This window comes from Hypanus sabinus, chromosome 3 (genome assembly GCF_030144855.1).
Source record: "Hypanus sabinus isolate sHypSab1 chromosome 3, sHypSab1.hap1, whole genome shotgun sequence".
Classification (NCBI taxonomy): Eukaryota; Metazoa; Chordata; class Chondrichthyes; order Myliobatiformes; family Dasyatidae; genus Hypanus; species Hypanus sabinus.
In genome coordinates, this window is record NC_082708.1 from 176,328,446 (window position 1) to 176,341,361 (window position 12,916).

The 12,916-nt window shown below is 43.6% G+C and overlaps 1 protein-coding gene across 2 annotated transcripts in view; it reads left to right on the plus strand.

Annotated features, from left to right (window-relative positions):
- The window catches only part of eif2ak3 (eukaryotic translation initiation factor 2-alpha kinase 3), an 89,965-nt gene that overhangs the window by 39,131 nt on the left and 37,918 nt on the right, over positions 1 to 12,916 (plus strand). For both annotated transcript variants that reach the window (XR_009511386.1, XM_059965695.1), the window contains exons 4-7: positions 3,421 to 3,554; positions 4,388 to 4,622; positions 5,243 to 5,417; positions 7,178 to 7,315. Coding sequence is in view for 1 of the 2 variants with exons in the window: in XM_059965695.1 (XP_059821678.1) it covers positions 3,421 to 3,554; positions 4,388 to 4,622; positions 5,243 to 5,417; positions 7,178 to 7,315 (682 nt within the window). In the remaining variant the exon portion in view is untranslated. The remainder of the gene's footprint in view (positions 1 to 3,420; positions 3,555 to 4,387; positions 4,623 to 5,242; positions 5,418 to 7,177; positions 7,316 to 12,916) is intronic.

Here is a 12,916-nt window from a genome sequence, read left to right on the forward strand (position 1 = left end):
TAGAATCCCTGATGAAAGACCAAGAAAAGAACCCAGAATTGCTCTCATTAGGGAAGGATGCTGTCTGAAACCACCTCCCACTATATTTTTGTTATTTTGCAATGCAAGCTCTTTTAAGAAGCTTATTTAAATGCAGCAAGCTTATTGGTCCACCTCTTGGTGCGATATCCCATCAAAAGGAAATTCAGACCACTTCCAATGAATGGTTATTTACCTGAAAAGTTAATTTGATTTCTCTTGCCTCCCCTTACCCCCCCCCCCCCCCCACCCTCCGCACTTCGTGACCTGTGAGTTGTCTCCAGTCTTTTTCTGTTTTTATCTTGACTTAAAATATTATGGCTCTCCTGAATTGGTGGCCTTTTTTCATAAGGGTTTGAATGAGAAACAAAGAAAAGCTACAGCACATTACAGGCCCTTCGGCCCACAATGCTGTACCGGACAAGTGCTTACTTTAGAAATTACCTGGGGTTACCCGTAGCCTTCTATTTTTTTTTAAAGCTCCATGTACCCATCCAGGAGTTTTTTTAAAAGACTGTATCGTATCCGCCTCCACCACTGTCACCAGCAGCCCATTCTACACACTCACTACTCTCTGCATTTTAAAAAAAAACTTAACCCCTGACATTTCCTCTGTACCTACTTCCAAGCACCTTAAAACTCTGCCCTCTCGTAGTAGCCATTCCAGCCCTGGGAAAAAGCCTCTGACTATCTACACCATCCATACCTCTCATCATCTTACACATATCTATCAGGTCACCTCCCATCCTCCGTCGCTCCAAGGAGAAAAGGCCAAGTTCACTGAGCCTATTCTTGTAAGGCATGCTCCCCAATCCAGGCAACATACTTGTAAATCTCTTCTGCACCCTTTCAAAGTTTTTCACAACCTTCCTGTAATGAGGTGACCAGAATTGAGCATAGTACTCCAAGTGGGGTTTGACCCGGGTCCTATATAACCGTAACATTACCTCTCAGCTCTTAAACTCAATCTCATGGTTGATGAAGGCCAATGCACCGTATGCCTTTTTAACCACAGAGTCCACCTGCATAGCAATTTTGAGTGTCCTGTAGACTTGGACCCCAAGATCCCTCTGAGCCTCCACAATGCCAAGAGTCTTACCATTAATTCTATATTCTGCAATTTCTGTCATTATTGACCTACCAAAATGAACCACCTCACACTTATCTAGGTTGAACTCTACCTGCCACTTCTCAGCCCAGTTTTGCATCCTATCAAAATCCTACTGTAACCTCTGACAGCCCTCTACACTATCCACAATACCCTCAACCTTTGTATCATCAGCATATTTACTAACCCATCCTTCCACTTCCTCATCCAGGTCAATTATCACAAAGAGTAGGGGTCCCAGAACAGGACCCTGAGGCACACCACTGGTCACCGGCCTCCATGCAGTATCTGACCCATCTGCAACCACTTCTGTGAGCAAGCCAGTTCTGGATCCAGAAAGCAATGTCCCCTTGGATTCCATGCTTCCTTACTTTCTCAATAACCCTTGCATGGGGTACCTTATCAAATGCCTTGCTGAAATCCATATACACTACATCTACAGTTCTACCTTCATTAACGTGGTTAGTCACATCTTCAAAAAATTCAATCAGGCTCTTAAAGCATGACCGGCCTTTGACAAAGCCATGCTGACTATTCCGAATCATTTTATGCCTCTCCAAATGTTCATAAATCCTGCCTCTCAGGATCTTCTCCATCAACTTACCAACCACTGAAGTAAAACTCACTGGTCCATAATTTCCTGGGCTATCTCTACTCCCCTTCTTGAATAAGGGAACAACATCCACAACCCTTCAATCCTTCCGAACCTTCCCTGTCCCCATTGATGATGCAAAGATCATTGCCAGAGGCTCAGCAATCTTGTTCCATGCTTCCCACAGTAGCCTGGGGTACATCTCATCTGGTCCCGGAGACTTATCCAACTTGATGCTTTCCAAAAGCTCCAGCAAATCCTGTTTCTGAATGTCTATATGCTCAAGCTTTTCATTCCTCCTTACAGTCGCCAAGATCCTTTTCTGTAGTGAATACTGAAGCAAAGTGTTCATTAAGTACCTCAGCTATTTCCTCAGGTTCCATACACACTTTTCCACTGTCACATTTGATTGGTCCTGTTCTCTCACGTCTTATCCTCTTACAAGAAGAACTTAGGATTCAACAAGAATTGTTGAAAATCTATTCAAGAATAGGAGAAAAGCTGATGAAAGGTTAAAAAAAACTAGTTAATGATAGAGATCTAGAAGATTATAAGGCTAGCAGGAAGCAGCTTAAGAATGAATTTAGGAGAATCAGAAGGAGACATGAGAAGGCCTTGGTGAGCAGGATTAAAGAAAACCCCAAGGCATTCTACGAACAAGTCAATTAATAAATAAAATTGAACAAAAGGATTACGCATTTTGGAATTGCTGAGAATAAGATGTGTGCTGCAGGACTGCAGCCTCCCAGGTTAGCTTTCTGGGCTGGAGAGATCGATTGGGTTTTGCATCAGCATTTACTGCATCATTTTGAGGGTTCTGTTACGCTGTTAGTCATAGTCAGAAATGGCAGTTACTGCAGACTTCTAAATTTCTGCAGCAAATTCAATGTGCAAATCGAGCAAGTTCTTAAAATGAATGGGGAAGTCGTGAGCAAAATGCTAGAGCAGCACTAATTGACCAGCAAATCTTGGAAACTTGCAAACTGCATTCCACTAATTTCCATGTTAATGATGATGAGTGCAGTCACTTTTCTAGTATCACGTATCTACATCGTGAATCTTCTCACACTGGAGGAGGGGAACGTGCCAGCTGTAATTCTGCCTTGTCACAGATGAGATTGACTCCACTGCAATGTTGCCCACTCAGTGTTCATCAAAGTGATAAAGTGGGAAGTTTTACTCCATTTGGACCTTTCCTGATGTGTCCATACACAGCTTGAGTATCCCTTATTCGAAGTTACAAAATCTGGAAACCACCGTATGTAATCTGAAATATTTTTGCGCGTTGACATGACGCCAGAGATGGAAAACTCCGCAAGGCACTGGGAAGGTCCCCAGTCAATGCGCAGGGCTGTGCGAACCACAGGCGGTTCTGAGAAGTGACCTCACATATGTAATGAACAAAAGTTAATGAAAAACAGGAAAACACGCATCAAGCTGAATCAGTAATGTGTGATATACAAGAGTGAGACAAAGACTGTTCACCGGTAGCACATAAATTCAGAGTTTGAAATGGTGGTGACCTCAAGCAATCACATGATATATTCCAAAATCTGAAACAGTTCTGAGTGTTTCAGATGAGGGGTACTCAACCTGTACTGAATAGTGCTTCTCTGACGCTCTGCCACTGATCCAGTTTACTGAAAGGAACTCTCCTCTGCTCTACCCCCTTCACCCGTCCTCCCTCCTCCACCTTGCGCAGATGCGGTACGTCTGTTCCACGGGGGGCTGCAGCCGCTGGGACGATGAGACGACTGACCAGGGATCTGATCTGTTGCTGCTGCAGCGCACGCAGAAGACGGTCAGAGCTGTGGGGCCTCGGTCTGGCACTGAGAAGTGAGTATGATAAGTGATTGTTCATTCAGGAACTAGCTTTAGAGTAGGGTTTAGAAAAGCTGAAAGTGCCTTTGATGATACTTGAAGGGAGACTTCAGGAGGAAAAAAAATTGCATTGGGAGTTGAAGATTCAAGATTGTTTAATGTCATTTCCAGCACACAATTGGATAGGAGAACAAAATAATTGTTACTTCAGATCCCATGCAGCACAAAAAATCAGAATAAGATAAAAACACAATAATCAAACAATAAATATAAATACACAATATAGCGTACATACATCAACTGATTGTATGTACGTAAAGTGGGGGCAGGTAAGGTGACTCTGACAGGAAATGATTAAGAGATGGTGGGGTGTGTGTTGAGGTGGTTAGTGGGTGGCCGTGATGATCAGCCTTACTGTTTGGGGGAAGTCACTGATTTTGAGTCTTGTGGCCTTGGTGTGGATACTACCGTATTCTCCTCCCTGATGGGAATCGGACAAGCAGTCCATGAGCATGCTGGTGGGATCCTTCAGAGTAAAGAAAAACAAGCTAAATGGTGGAAATATTTATCACTTGTAATCCATTGCTATTACACCTTTAGCACTTGTCGTTATTGTTATAGATAACTTGGGTTTAAGTTCTCTAGCCATCTTGGTGAGATCGGAGTTTTTCTCTGTCGGTGAATAATTCAGTTCTGGGATGTTATGCCATGGTATTCTCCCTAAATTCCTTTCCTGTTTTGTTGGTTTATTGCTAGTCTGCTTAAACCTCTTGGGACATTTTACAATGCTTGGGTAATTACAAATTGCTGTAGGCTATGGCAAATGTAATAATTGGTGTACTCTTCAGGTGGAACTTCAGTGTTGGTCACTACGACTTGAGGTTTATTCAAGATACCACTTCTACCATCAACTACATTGACAGTGATTCCAACACCAACCACCGGGGCGGTCGATCGAAAGACATGTCGGATGTGGAACAGGACAACACCATCAAAGACCGCGTGATAAAGGTCTATGTTTCAGATTGGAAGGTGATGTCCTTCAGCAATAAACGAGGTGGACAACTGGAATGGGAGCACCAGGTAATGATACAAACTTAATTACCTATAATCTGAGTTAAAAATAGAAAATGCTAGAAACAGTTGTTAGGTCCTGATGTTACTGCGATCCAGAGTTCTTTGGATGTTAAGGTTGAGGGATAACACTTGTTCTAGTAAGTGGTACAAGAACAAAGATGGAGGAAGACGCATGGTGAGAAACAGAGGGGAAGAGCCTAGAGTGAACAGAGGTGGCTTGGTGGTCTTTTACCAGGCCACCGATTCCATTGAAATTCCAGCAGGTAGTAGGTAACAGACAAAAGAGATGTGATACCCACCACTGAAACCAAATTTCCGGAAAAATAGAGGCAACTGTAACCACTGAGAAACTCATTGAACAATCACATGATTATATAAAAACACAAGCAAGCATAGGACTGTTAAACAATAAGAAAAATAAATCTACAACCCAATTCAACATGTCAAAAGCAGACCAGCTGACATTTGGGATCAGAGGCCCTTTGTCAGAAGTGGGGCAGAAATCTGTATCTTGTTAATGTGTCTAAAGGAGACTGTGTGTAGGACTGGTCAATTTATTTTTGTTCTATGCACTGTGGAATCTCTCTGAGGTTTGACATTAGTGACTTGTAAATCTGCTCTGCCAGTTCTGCGCTCCAGTTGCCTCGGCCTGGTTGGTAGAGAATGGAAAAGTGACCCCGGTGAGCCTCTTCGATGACGCCAGCTATGCAGATGGCCACGGCAGTGTGCTGGATGTTGAGGAGGATATCGTGGAGGCAGCGAGGGGCGCAGCCGAATCAGCTGAGTCCAGTGTCTATCTGGGTAAGAGTGGAGCAGCCAGTTGGTTAGCATGGTGATAGAATGTGGCCCATGGTATCTGTAACGTATAGTGCCAAACTAGAGTTCCTTTGCCTGCTTGTGATCCATAGGCCTCTATACCCTGTATATCCGAGAGTTTTAAAACTCCAGAATGTCTCTGTTATCTGCTTCCACCCACCGCCCTTGCAGCCTATTCCAGGCACTTAAATATTCTCCTCTTATTTAATGAAAACACGTCTCCTTTAAATTTTCCCCTTCTCAACTGAAGTGCATAGCATCTAATATTTGACATTTCTGTCCCAGAAGAAAGATTGCATTTGCCCTCCTTGCCACTGACTTGTATTTGTTGCCACAGGCAGTGTGGAGGCCACGTCTGTGTGTATATTTAAAGCAGAGGTTAATAGATTCCTGATTGGGCAGGGCATGAAGGGATACGGGGGGGGGGGGGGGGGAAGGTAGGAAATTGGGGCTGCGAGGAAAAATGAATCAGCCATAGTAAAATGGTGAGCAGCTTTGATGGGCCAAATGGCCTAATTCTGCTCCTGAGCCCTGTGGTCTTATGGTACTAATCTCCAAGTTAACTGTTAGGGAATCCTGCTCGAGGAATCCCAAGTCCCTTTGAATCTCTGAGAGAAAATAGATCAGCCTTGAATGAATGGCGAATCAGGGTCGATGACTGAATGGCCTAATTCTGCTCCTATGTCTTATGGTCTTCTGCACCATTTCCAAAGTCCCCATATTCTTCATGTAATAGGCAGACCTGAATTGCATGCAATCTTCAAGTGTGGTCTAAGATTTATATGGTTGCAATGTGACTTCCTTACTCTTGCACGCCCTACATATCTTTACCTTCATATCTCCTTGCGTGGCCACTTTTAGAGAGCTATGATCCCTCTGCACATCAGTGTTATTAAGGGTCCTGCCATTAACTAGTTCTATTCTTCTCACTTGCATTTGATCTCCTGATGCGCTCCTGTGAAGAGCACGAGGATTCAATATGGTTGGGGTAATTCCCCACATGATGAGCTCCAGCCCATTTGAGTTGGTGCTATGAAAGAAGGCTTGGCGAAGAGGAGTCCTGGGAAAATTCTCTGAATTTCTGTGCCTGGGCTGCTGAGAGGCTTGTTCCACGGGAGAGACTTGTTAGTCAAGGAGGTGCTCTGTGTCGATATTGTTTAATACACAAAACCGGATATTTATGCACCACTTAAAGGTCTGGAATGTTAAACAAGAGAAAATTTGCAGATGCTGGAAATCCAAGCAACACACACAAAATGCTGGAGGAACTCAGTAGGTCAAGCAGCATCTACCCTTCGCCAGGACTCGTCGAAATGTTGACTGTACTGTTTTCCCAGATGCTGCCTGGCCTGCTGCGTTCCTCCAGCATTTTGTGTGTGTTGGTCTGCAATGATAGTTTGTGAATGAGTTGGATGTAAAGATGACCAGAGCACTGGGGCAAATTCCCTTGTGATTGTAAAAGGAGCAGGGAAGAAATCTGCACGAGATATTAGTGTCTGAAAGAGGAGGGAATGTTTTGTGTATACCTTGCCTCTTCCCCTTCTGTATGTTAATGAAGAGCCATAACTGACATGATGTCTTCAACTTGTGATTTATGTTTTCAGACATAGTGCCTCTTCAATGTGTATGTGCGAAGCGCAGAAACAAATATCACTGTGATGATTGTATGCTCTGGTATCAATTGTTTGGTGACAATAAAGTATTTGTACTTCCGACACTCCCAACCTTGCACTTTGTAATTCCAGGTATGTACAAGGGGCAGCTCTACATGCAGTCATCTGTTAGATTGTCGGACAGGTTCCCAATAATGATGTCGAGCTCTGAGGAAAGTGGGAACACTAACATAATCTCTCTGCCTAACATTAGGTGGAAGCCTCTAATTCGTAAGTTCCTCCAGTACGTTGACATGTGATAATATTGAACTTTTTAAAACAAAATATAGAATTATAGCTAGTATGTGTGAAAGCCCATGTACTCCCGATTCCCATTTCCATTCCGACATGCCGGTCCCTGGCCTCTGTGCTACGATGAGGCTATCCTCAAGGTGGAGGAAAAGCACTTAATATTCTGCCTGGTGTGATAGCGTGAATTTTGACTTCTTCTGGTTTTAAAAAAATCCCTCTTCCTCTCCTTTTCCCCACCCTGGCCTCTTATCTCTTCTCACCTGTACCTCCCTGGAAAGAGTTTGCATGGAGTTTGGATTTACCTTTGGAACAAGCTGACTCTTTAAGATAAGCTTAGAGCAACAGGGGCGGTCACTCGTCCTGGAATGAATGCTTGCTGATCCAGAGTTTTCATTACTCTTGTGTTATTTCTTATCTACTTCACCCTCTGCTGCACTCTCTTGACCATGTATGTGTTGCATATACACACAGAACTGTGCAAAAATCTTGGGCACATGTATATCTCTGGTGCTAAGACTTTTGCATAGTACTGTAGAGCAAGGTAAGATTTTTGTATTGTTAAATTTGAATCCCTATGTGCTACGTGAGCCTTTATGTTCAAGTGCCTCATATGCTATATGACCTGTGGCATTTCTATCTTTACAATGGTAGGCTTCCATCCTGGTGCTTATGTGGTTAAGTTGGTAACCTGCACCATATGGTCGGGGATTATTTAAACCTGTTGTTGACTTTCTGTACCTGGTGCCATCCCCTGCGAAGTCCAACTTTATCTCTGCTACGTCGTTGTCCCCTTGTTCCTGACTGCAGTGCTCTGGAGCCATTCACTACTCCCTCATACAGTTTCTTGTAATTTCACATTTTCAGAATTTCCCACTTTATACTCCATTTGCCAAGTTTCTGCCAATTCACTTGATTTTTATCCCATAATAGCCTCTTTGCGTCATCGCAAAATTTAGCAAGTGCACCTTCAATCCCTTCTTTTGAAGCCATTTACGTAGACTGTTAAAAAGCTAATAGTGTGATGCATTGCTTATTACAACTTTACAAGCAGAACAAGACCTGTAATGTCAATTCTCGGGTCCTGTCAGTCCACACTGGCACGTTATCTGCTATGCTCTGAGCTTTTATTTTCATACCTCTCTTTTATGAGTATAACATCTTCAATAACTTCTGTCACTTTCCCTATGATAAATGCTTAACCAACTGGTCAGTAATTACACACTTTATCTCTCCTTTTCAAATAAAGGAATCATATTCGCTGTTTTACAATAAAGCTGATCTGGTCTCTAAACCCAAACCATATAATTGGCTTAAATTTTCTTTTATTCATCAACCTTTTACTGTTTCTTAGTTAGATTGATCTTAGAGTAGGTTAAAAGGTTGTCACAACTTTCTGGGGTGAAGGGCCTGTACTGTCCTGTTATGTTCTGTACTTAACTCTCCCCATTGACCTCCATCCACCTTCTCCCATTTCCCATGGCAGGAAAACCTACCCTTGCTGTTGTTAATTGAACATTCCTATTCATTAACTACCCCTCCATTTAAGTCTCCCTTTATTCCTGGGCTTTTGACTATTTATTACCTTTTCTACCGGCTGTGGAGTGAATTGCTCTGTTGAAATGGTGTAGTTTCCACATTGTCCACCAGGGTGCAGCACTGCACCATTCTCCAATGCAGTTTTAAAGGTGTTAATGCCTTTAAGATTTTGAAGTGTTAAGAGAAAATATGATGCTGTCTGTGCACAGCCAGCTGTCACACAGTAATCTGATAACCTGTTTCAATACTGTCGACTTAAACAGTATTGAAACAGTAAACTCCACTGCTCTTAGAACAGCTTTGACTCGAGAGGCTTCAGCGAGCAGAGGCTGAGGACGAGCTTCACTCCAAGTGAGGTAAGGCCGGGTAAGTTCCTTTCAAAGGAGAAAGTTTCAAAAGTTGAGGCAAGTATTGGGTAGGTCATGGCAGCTGAGATCGACCCCGTGGTTTGTTCATCCTGCAGCATGTGGGAAGTCTGGGATACTTCCAGTGTCCCTGACGACTGTGTGCAGGAAGTGTGTCCAACTGCAGCTTCTGGCAGACCGCATTGAGCATCTGGAGCTGCGATTGGATTCATACTGGAGCATCCGTGATGCTGAGAAAGTCGTGAATAGCACGTTCAGTGAGTTGGCCACACCGCAGGTAAAGGCTACACAGGCAGAATCGGAAGGGGTGGCCACTAGACAGCGTAGCAGTAGGCAGGTAGTGCAGGAGTCCCCTGAGGTTATCTCCCTCCTAAACAGATATACTGTTTTGGATACTGTTGGGGGAGATGTCTCATCAGGGGAAGGCAGCAGCAGCCGAGTTCATTGCACCATGGGTGGCTCTGCGGCACAGGAGGGAAGGGAAAGGAGTGGGAAAGCTATAGTGATAGGGGATTCGATTGTAAAGGGAATAGATAGGCGTTTCTGCGGCCGCAAACGGGACTCCAGGATGGTATGTTGCCTCCCTGGTGCAAGGGTCAAGGATGTCTCTGAGTGGCTGCAGGACATTCTGGAATGGGAGGGCGAACAGCCAGTGGTCGTGGTGCACATAGGTACCAACAATATAGGTAAAAAAACAGGATGAGGTCCTACAAGGTGAATTTAGGGAGTTAGGAGATAAACTAAAAAGTAAGGCCACAGAGGTAATAATCTCTGGATTACTACCAGTGCCATGTGCTAGTCAGAGTAGAAATAGGAGGCTATTTCAGCTGAATATGTGGCTTGAAAAATGGTGCAAGGGGGAGGGATTCAAATTTCTGGGGCATTGGAACCAGTTCTGGGGGAGGTGGAACTGGTATAAACAGGATGGTCTGCACCTGGGCTGGACTGGAACCAATGTCCTAGGGGAAGTGTTTGCTACTGCTCTTCAGGAGGCTTTAAACTAGTGTGGCAGGGGGATGGGAACAAGTGCAGAGAGACAGAGGGGGTGTAAAGTGAGGGTAGAAGCAAAAAGTAGTAAGGTGAAAAGTAAAAGTGGCAGGCAGGCAAATCCAGGGCAAAAAGCAAAAAGGCCCACTTTTCAACATAATTGTATAAGGGCTAAGAGTGTTGTAAAAACAAGCCTAAAGGCTTTGTGTGTTAATGTGAGGAGCATTCGTAACAAGGTGGATGAATTGATTGTGCAGATAGTTATTAATGAATATGATATAGTTGGGATCACAGAGACATGGCTCCAGGGAGACCAAGGATGGGAGCTCAACATCCAGGGATATTCAATATTCAGGAGGGATAGACAGGAAAGAGGAGGAGGTGGGGTAGCATTGCTGGTTAGAGAGGAGATTAACGCAATAAAAAGGAAGGACATTAGCCTGGAGGATGTGGAATCGATATAGGTAGAACTGCATTACACTAAGGGGCAGAAAATGCCGGTGGGAGTTGTGTACAGGCCACCTAACAGTAGTAGTGAGGTTGGGGATGGCATTAAACAGGAAATTCGAAATGCGTGCCAAGAAGGAATAGTAGTTATAATGGGTAACTTCAATCTACATATAGATTGGGTGAACCAAATTGGTAAGGGAGCTGAGGAAGAGGATTTCTTGGAATGTATGCGGGATGGTTTTCTGAACCAACACGTCGAGGAACCAACTAGAGAGCAGGCCATTCTAGACTGGGTATTGAGCAATGAGGAAGGGTTAGTTAGCAATCTTGTCGTGCGAGGCCACTTGGGTAAGAGTGACCATAATATGGTGGAATTCTTCATTAAGATGAAGAGTGACATAGTTAATTCAGAAACAAAGGTTCTGAACTTAAAGAAGGGTAACTTTGAAGGTATGACACGTGAATTAGCTAAGATAGACTGGCAAATGATACTTAAAGGGTTGACGGTGGATATGCAATGGCAAGCATTTAAAGATTGCATGGATGAACTACAACAATTTTTCATCCCAGTTTGGCAAAAGAATAAACCAGGGAAGGTAGTGCACCCGTGGCTGACAAGGGAAATTAGGAATAGTATCAAGTCCAAAGAAGAAACATATAAACTAGCAAAAAAAAGTGGCTCACCAGTATACTGGGAGAAATTCAGAGACCAGCAGAGGAGGACAAAGGGCTTAATTAGGAAAGGGAAAAAAGATTATGAGAGAAAGCTGGCAGGGAACATAAAAACTGACTGTAAAAGCTTTTATAGATACGTGAAAAGAAAAAGATTAGTCAAGACAAATGTAGGCCCTTTACAGTCAGAAACAGGTGAATTGATCATAGGGAACAAAGACATGGCAGACCAATTGAATAACTACTTTGGTTCTGTCTTCACTAAGGAGGACATAAATAATCTTCCGGAAATAGTAAGGGACCGATGGTTTAGTGAGATGAAGGAACTGAGGGAAATACATGTTAGTAGGGAAGTGGTGTTAGGTAAATTGAAGGGATTAAAGGCAGAAAATTCCCCAGGGCCAGATGGTCTGCATCCCAGAGTGCTTAAGGAAGTAGCCCAAGAAATAGTGGATGCATTAGTGATAATTTTTCAAAACTCCTTAGGTTCTGGATTAGTTCCTGAGGTTTGGAGGGTGGCTAATGTAACCCCACTTTTTAAAAAAGGAGGGAGAGAGAAACCGGGGAATTATAGACCGGTCTGACACCGGTGGTGGGGAAAATGCTAGAGTCGGTTATCAAAGATATGATAACAGCACATTTGGGAAGAGGTGAAAACATTGGACAAAGTCAGCATGGATTTGTTAAAGGAAAATCATGTCTGACAAATCTTATACAATTTTTTGAAGATGTAACTAGTAGAGTGGATAGGGAGAGCCAGTGGATGTGGTATATTTAGATTTTCAAAAGGCTTTTGACAAGGTCCCACACAGGAGATTAGTGTGCAAACTTAAAGCACATGGTATTGGGGGTATGGTATTGATGTGGATAGAGGATTGGTTTGCAGAGAGGAAGCAAAGAGTGGGAGTAAACGGGACCTTTTCAGAATGGCAGGCAGTGACCAGTGGGGTACCGCAAGGCTCAGTGCTGGGACCCCAGTTGTTTACAATATATATTAATGATTTAGTTGAGGAAATTAAATGCAGCATCTCCAAGTTTGCGGATGACACGAAGCTGGGCGGGGGTGTTAGCTGTGAGGAGGATCCTAAGAGGATGCAGGGTGACTTGGATAGGTTAGGTGAGTGGGCAAATTCATGGCAGATGCAATTTAATGTGGATAAATGTGAGATTATCCACTTTGGTTGCAAGAACAGGAAAACAGATTATTATCTGAACGGTGGCCGATTAGGAAAAGGGGAAATGCAATGAGACCTGGGTGTCATTGTACACTAATCGTTGAAGGTGGGTATGCAGCTACAGCAGGCGGTGAAAAAGGCAAATGGTATGTTGGCATTCATAGCAAAAGGATTTGAGTACAGGAGCAGGGAGGTTCTACTGCAGTTGTACAAGGCCTTGGTGAGACCGCACCTAGAGTATTGTGTGCAGTTTTGGTCCCCTAATCTGAGGAAAGACATTCTTGCCATAGAGGGAGTACAGAGAAGGTTCACCAGATTGATTCCTGGGATGGCAGGACTTTCATATGAAGAGAGACTGGATCGACTAGGCTTATACTCGCTGGAATTTAGAAGAT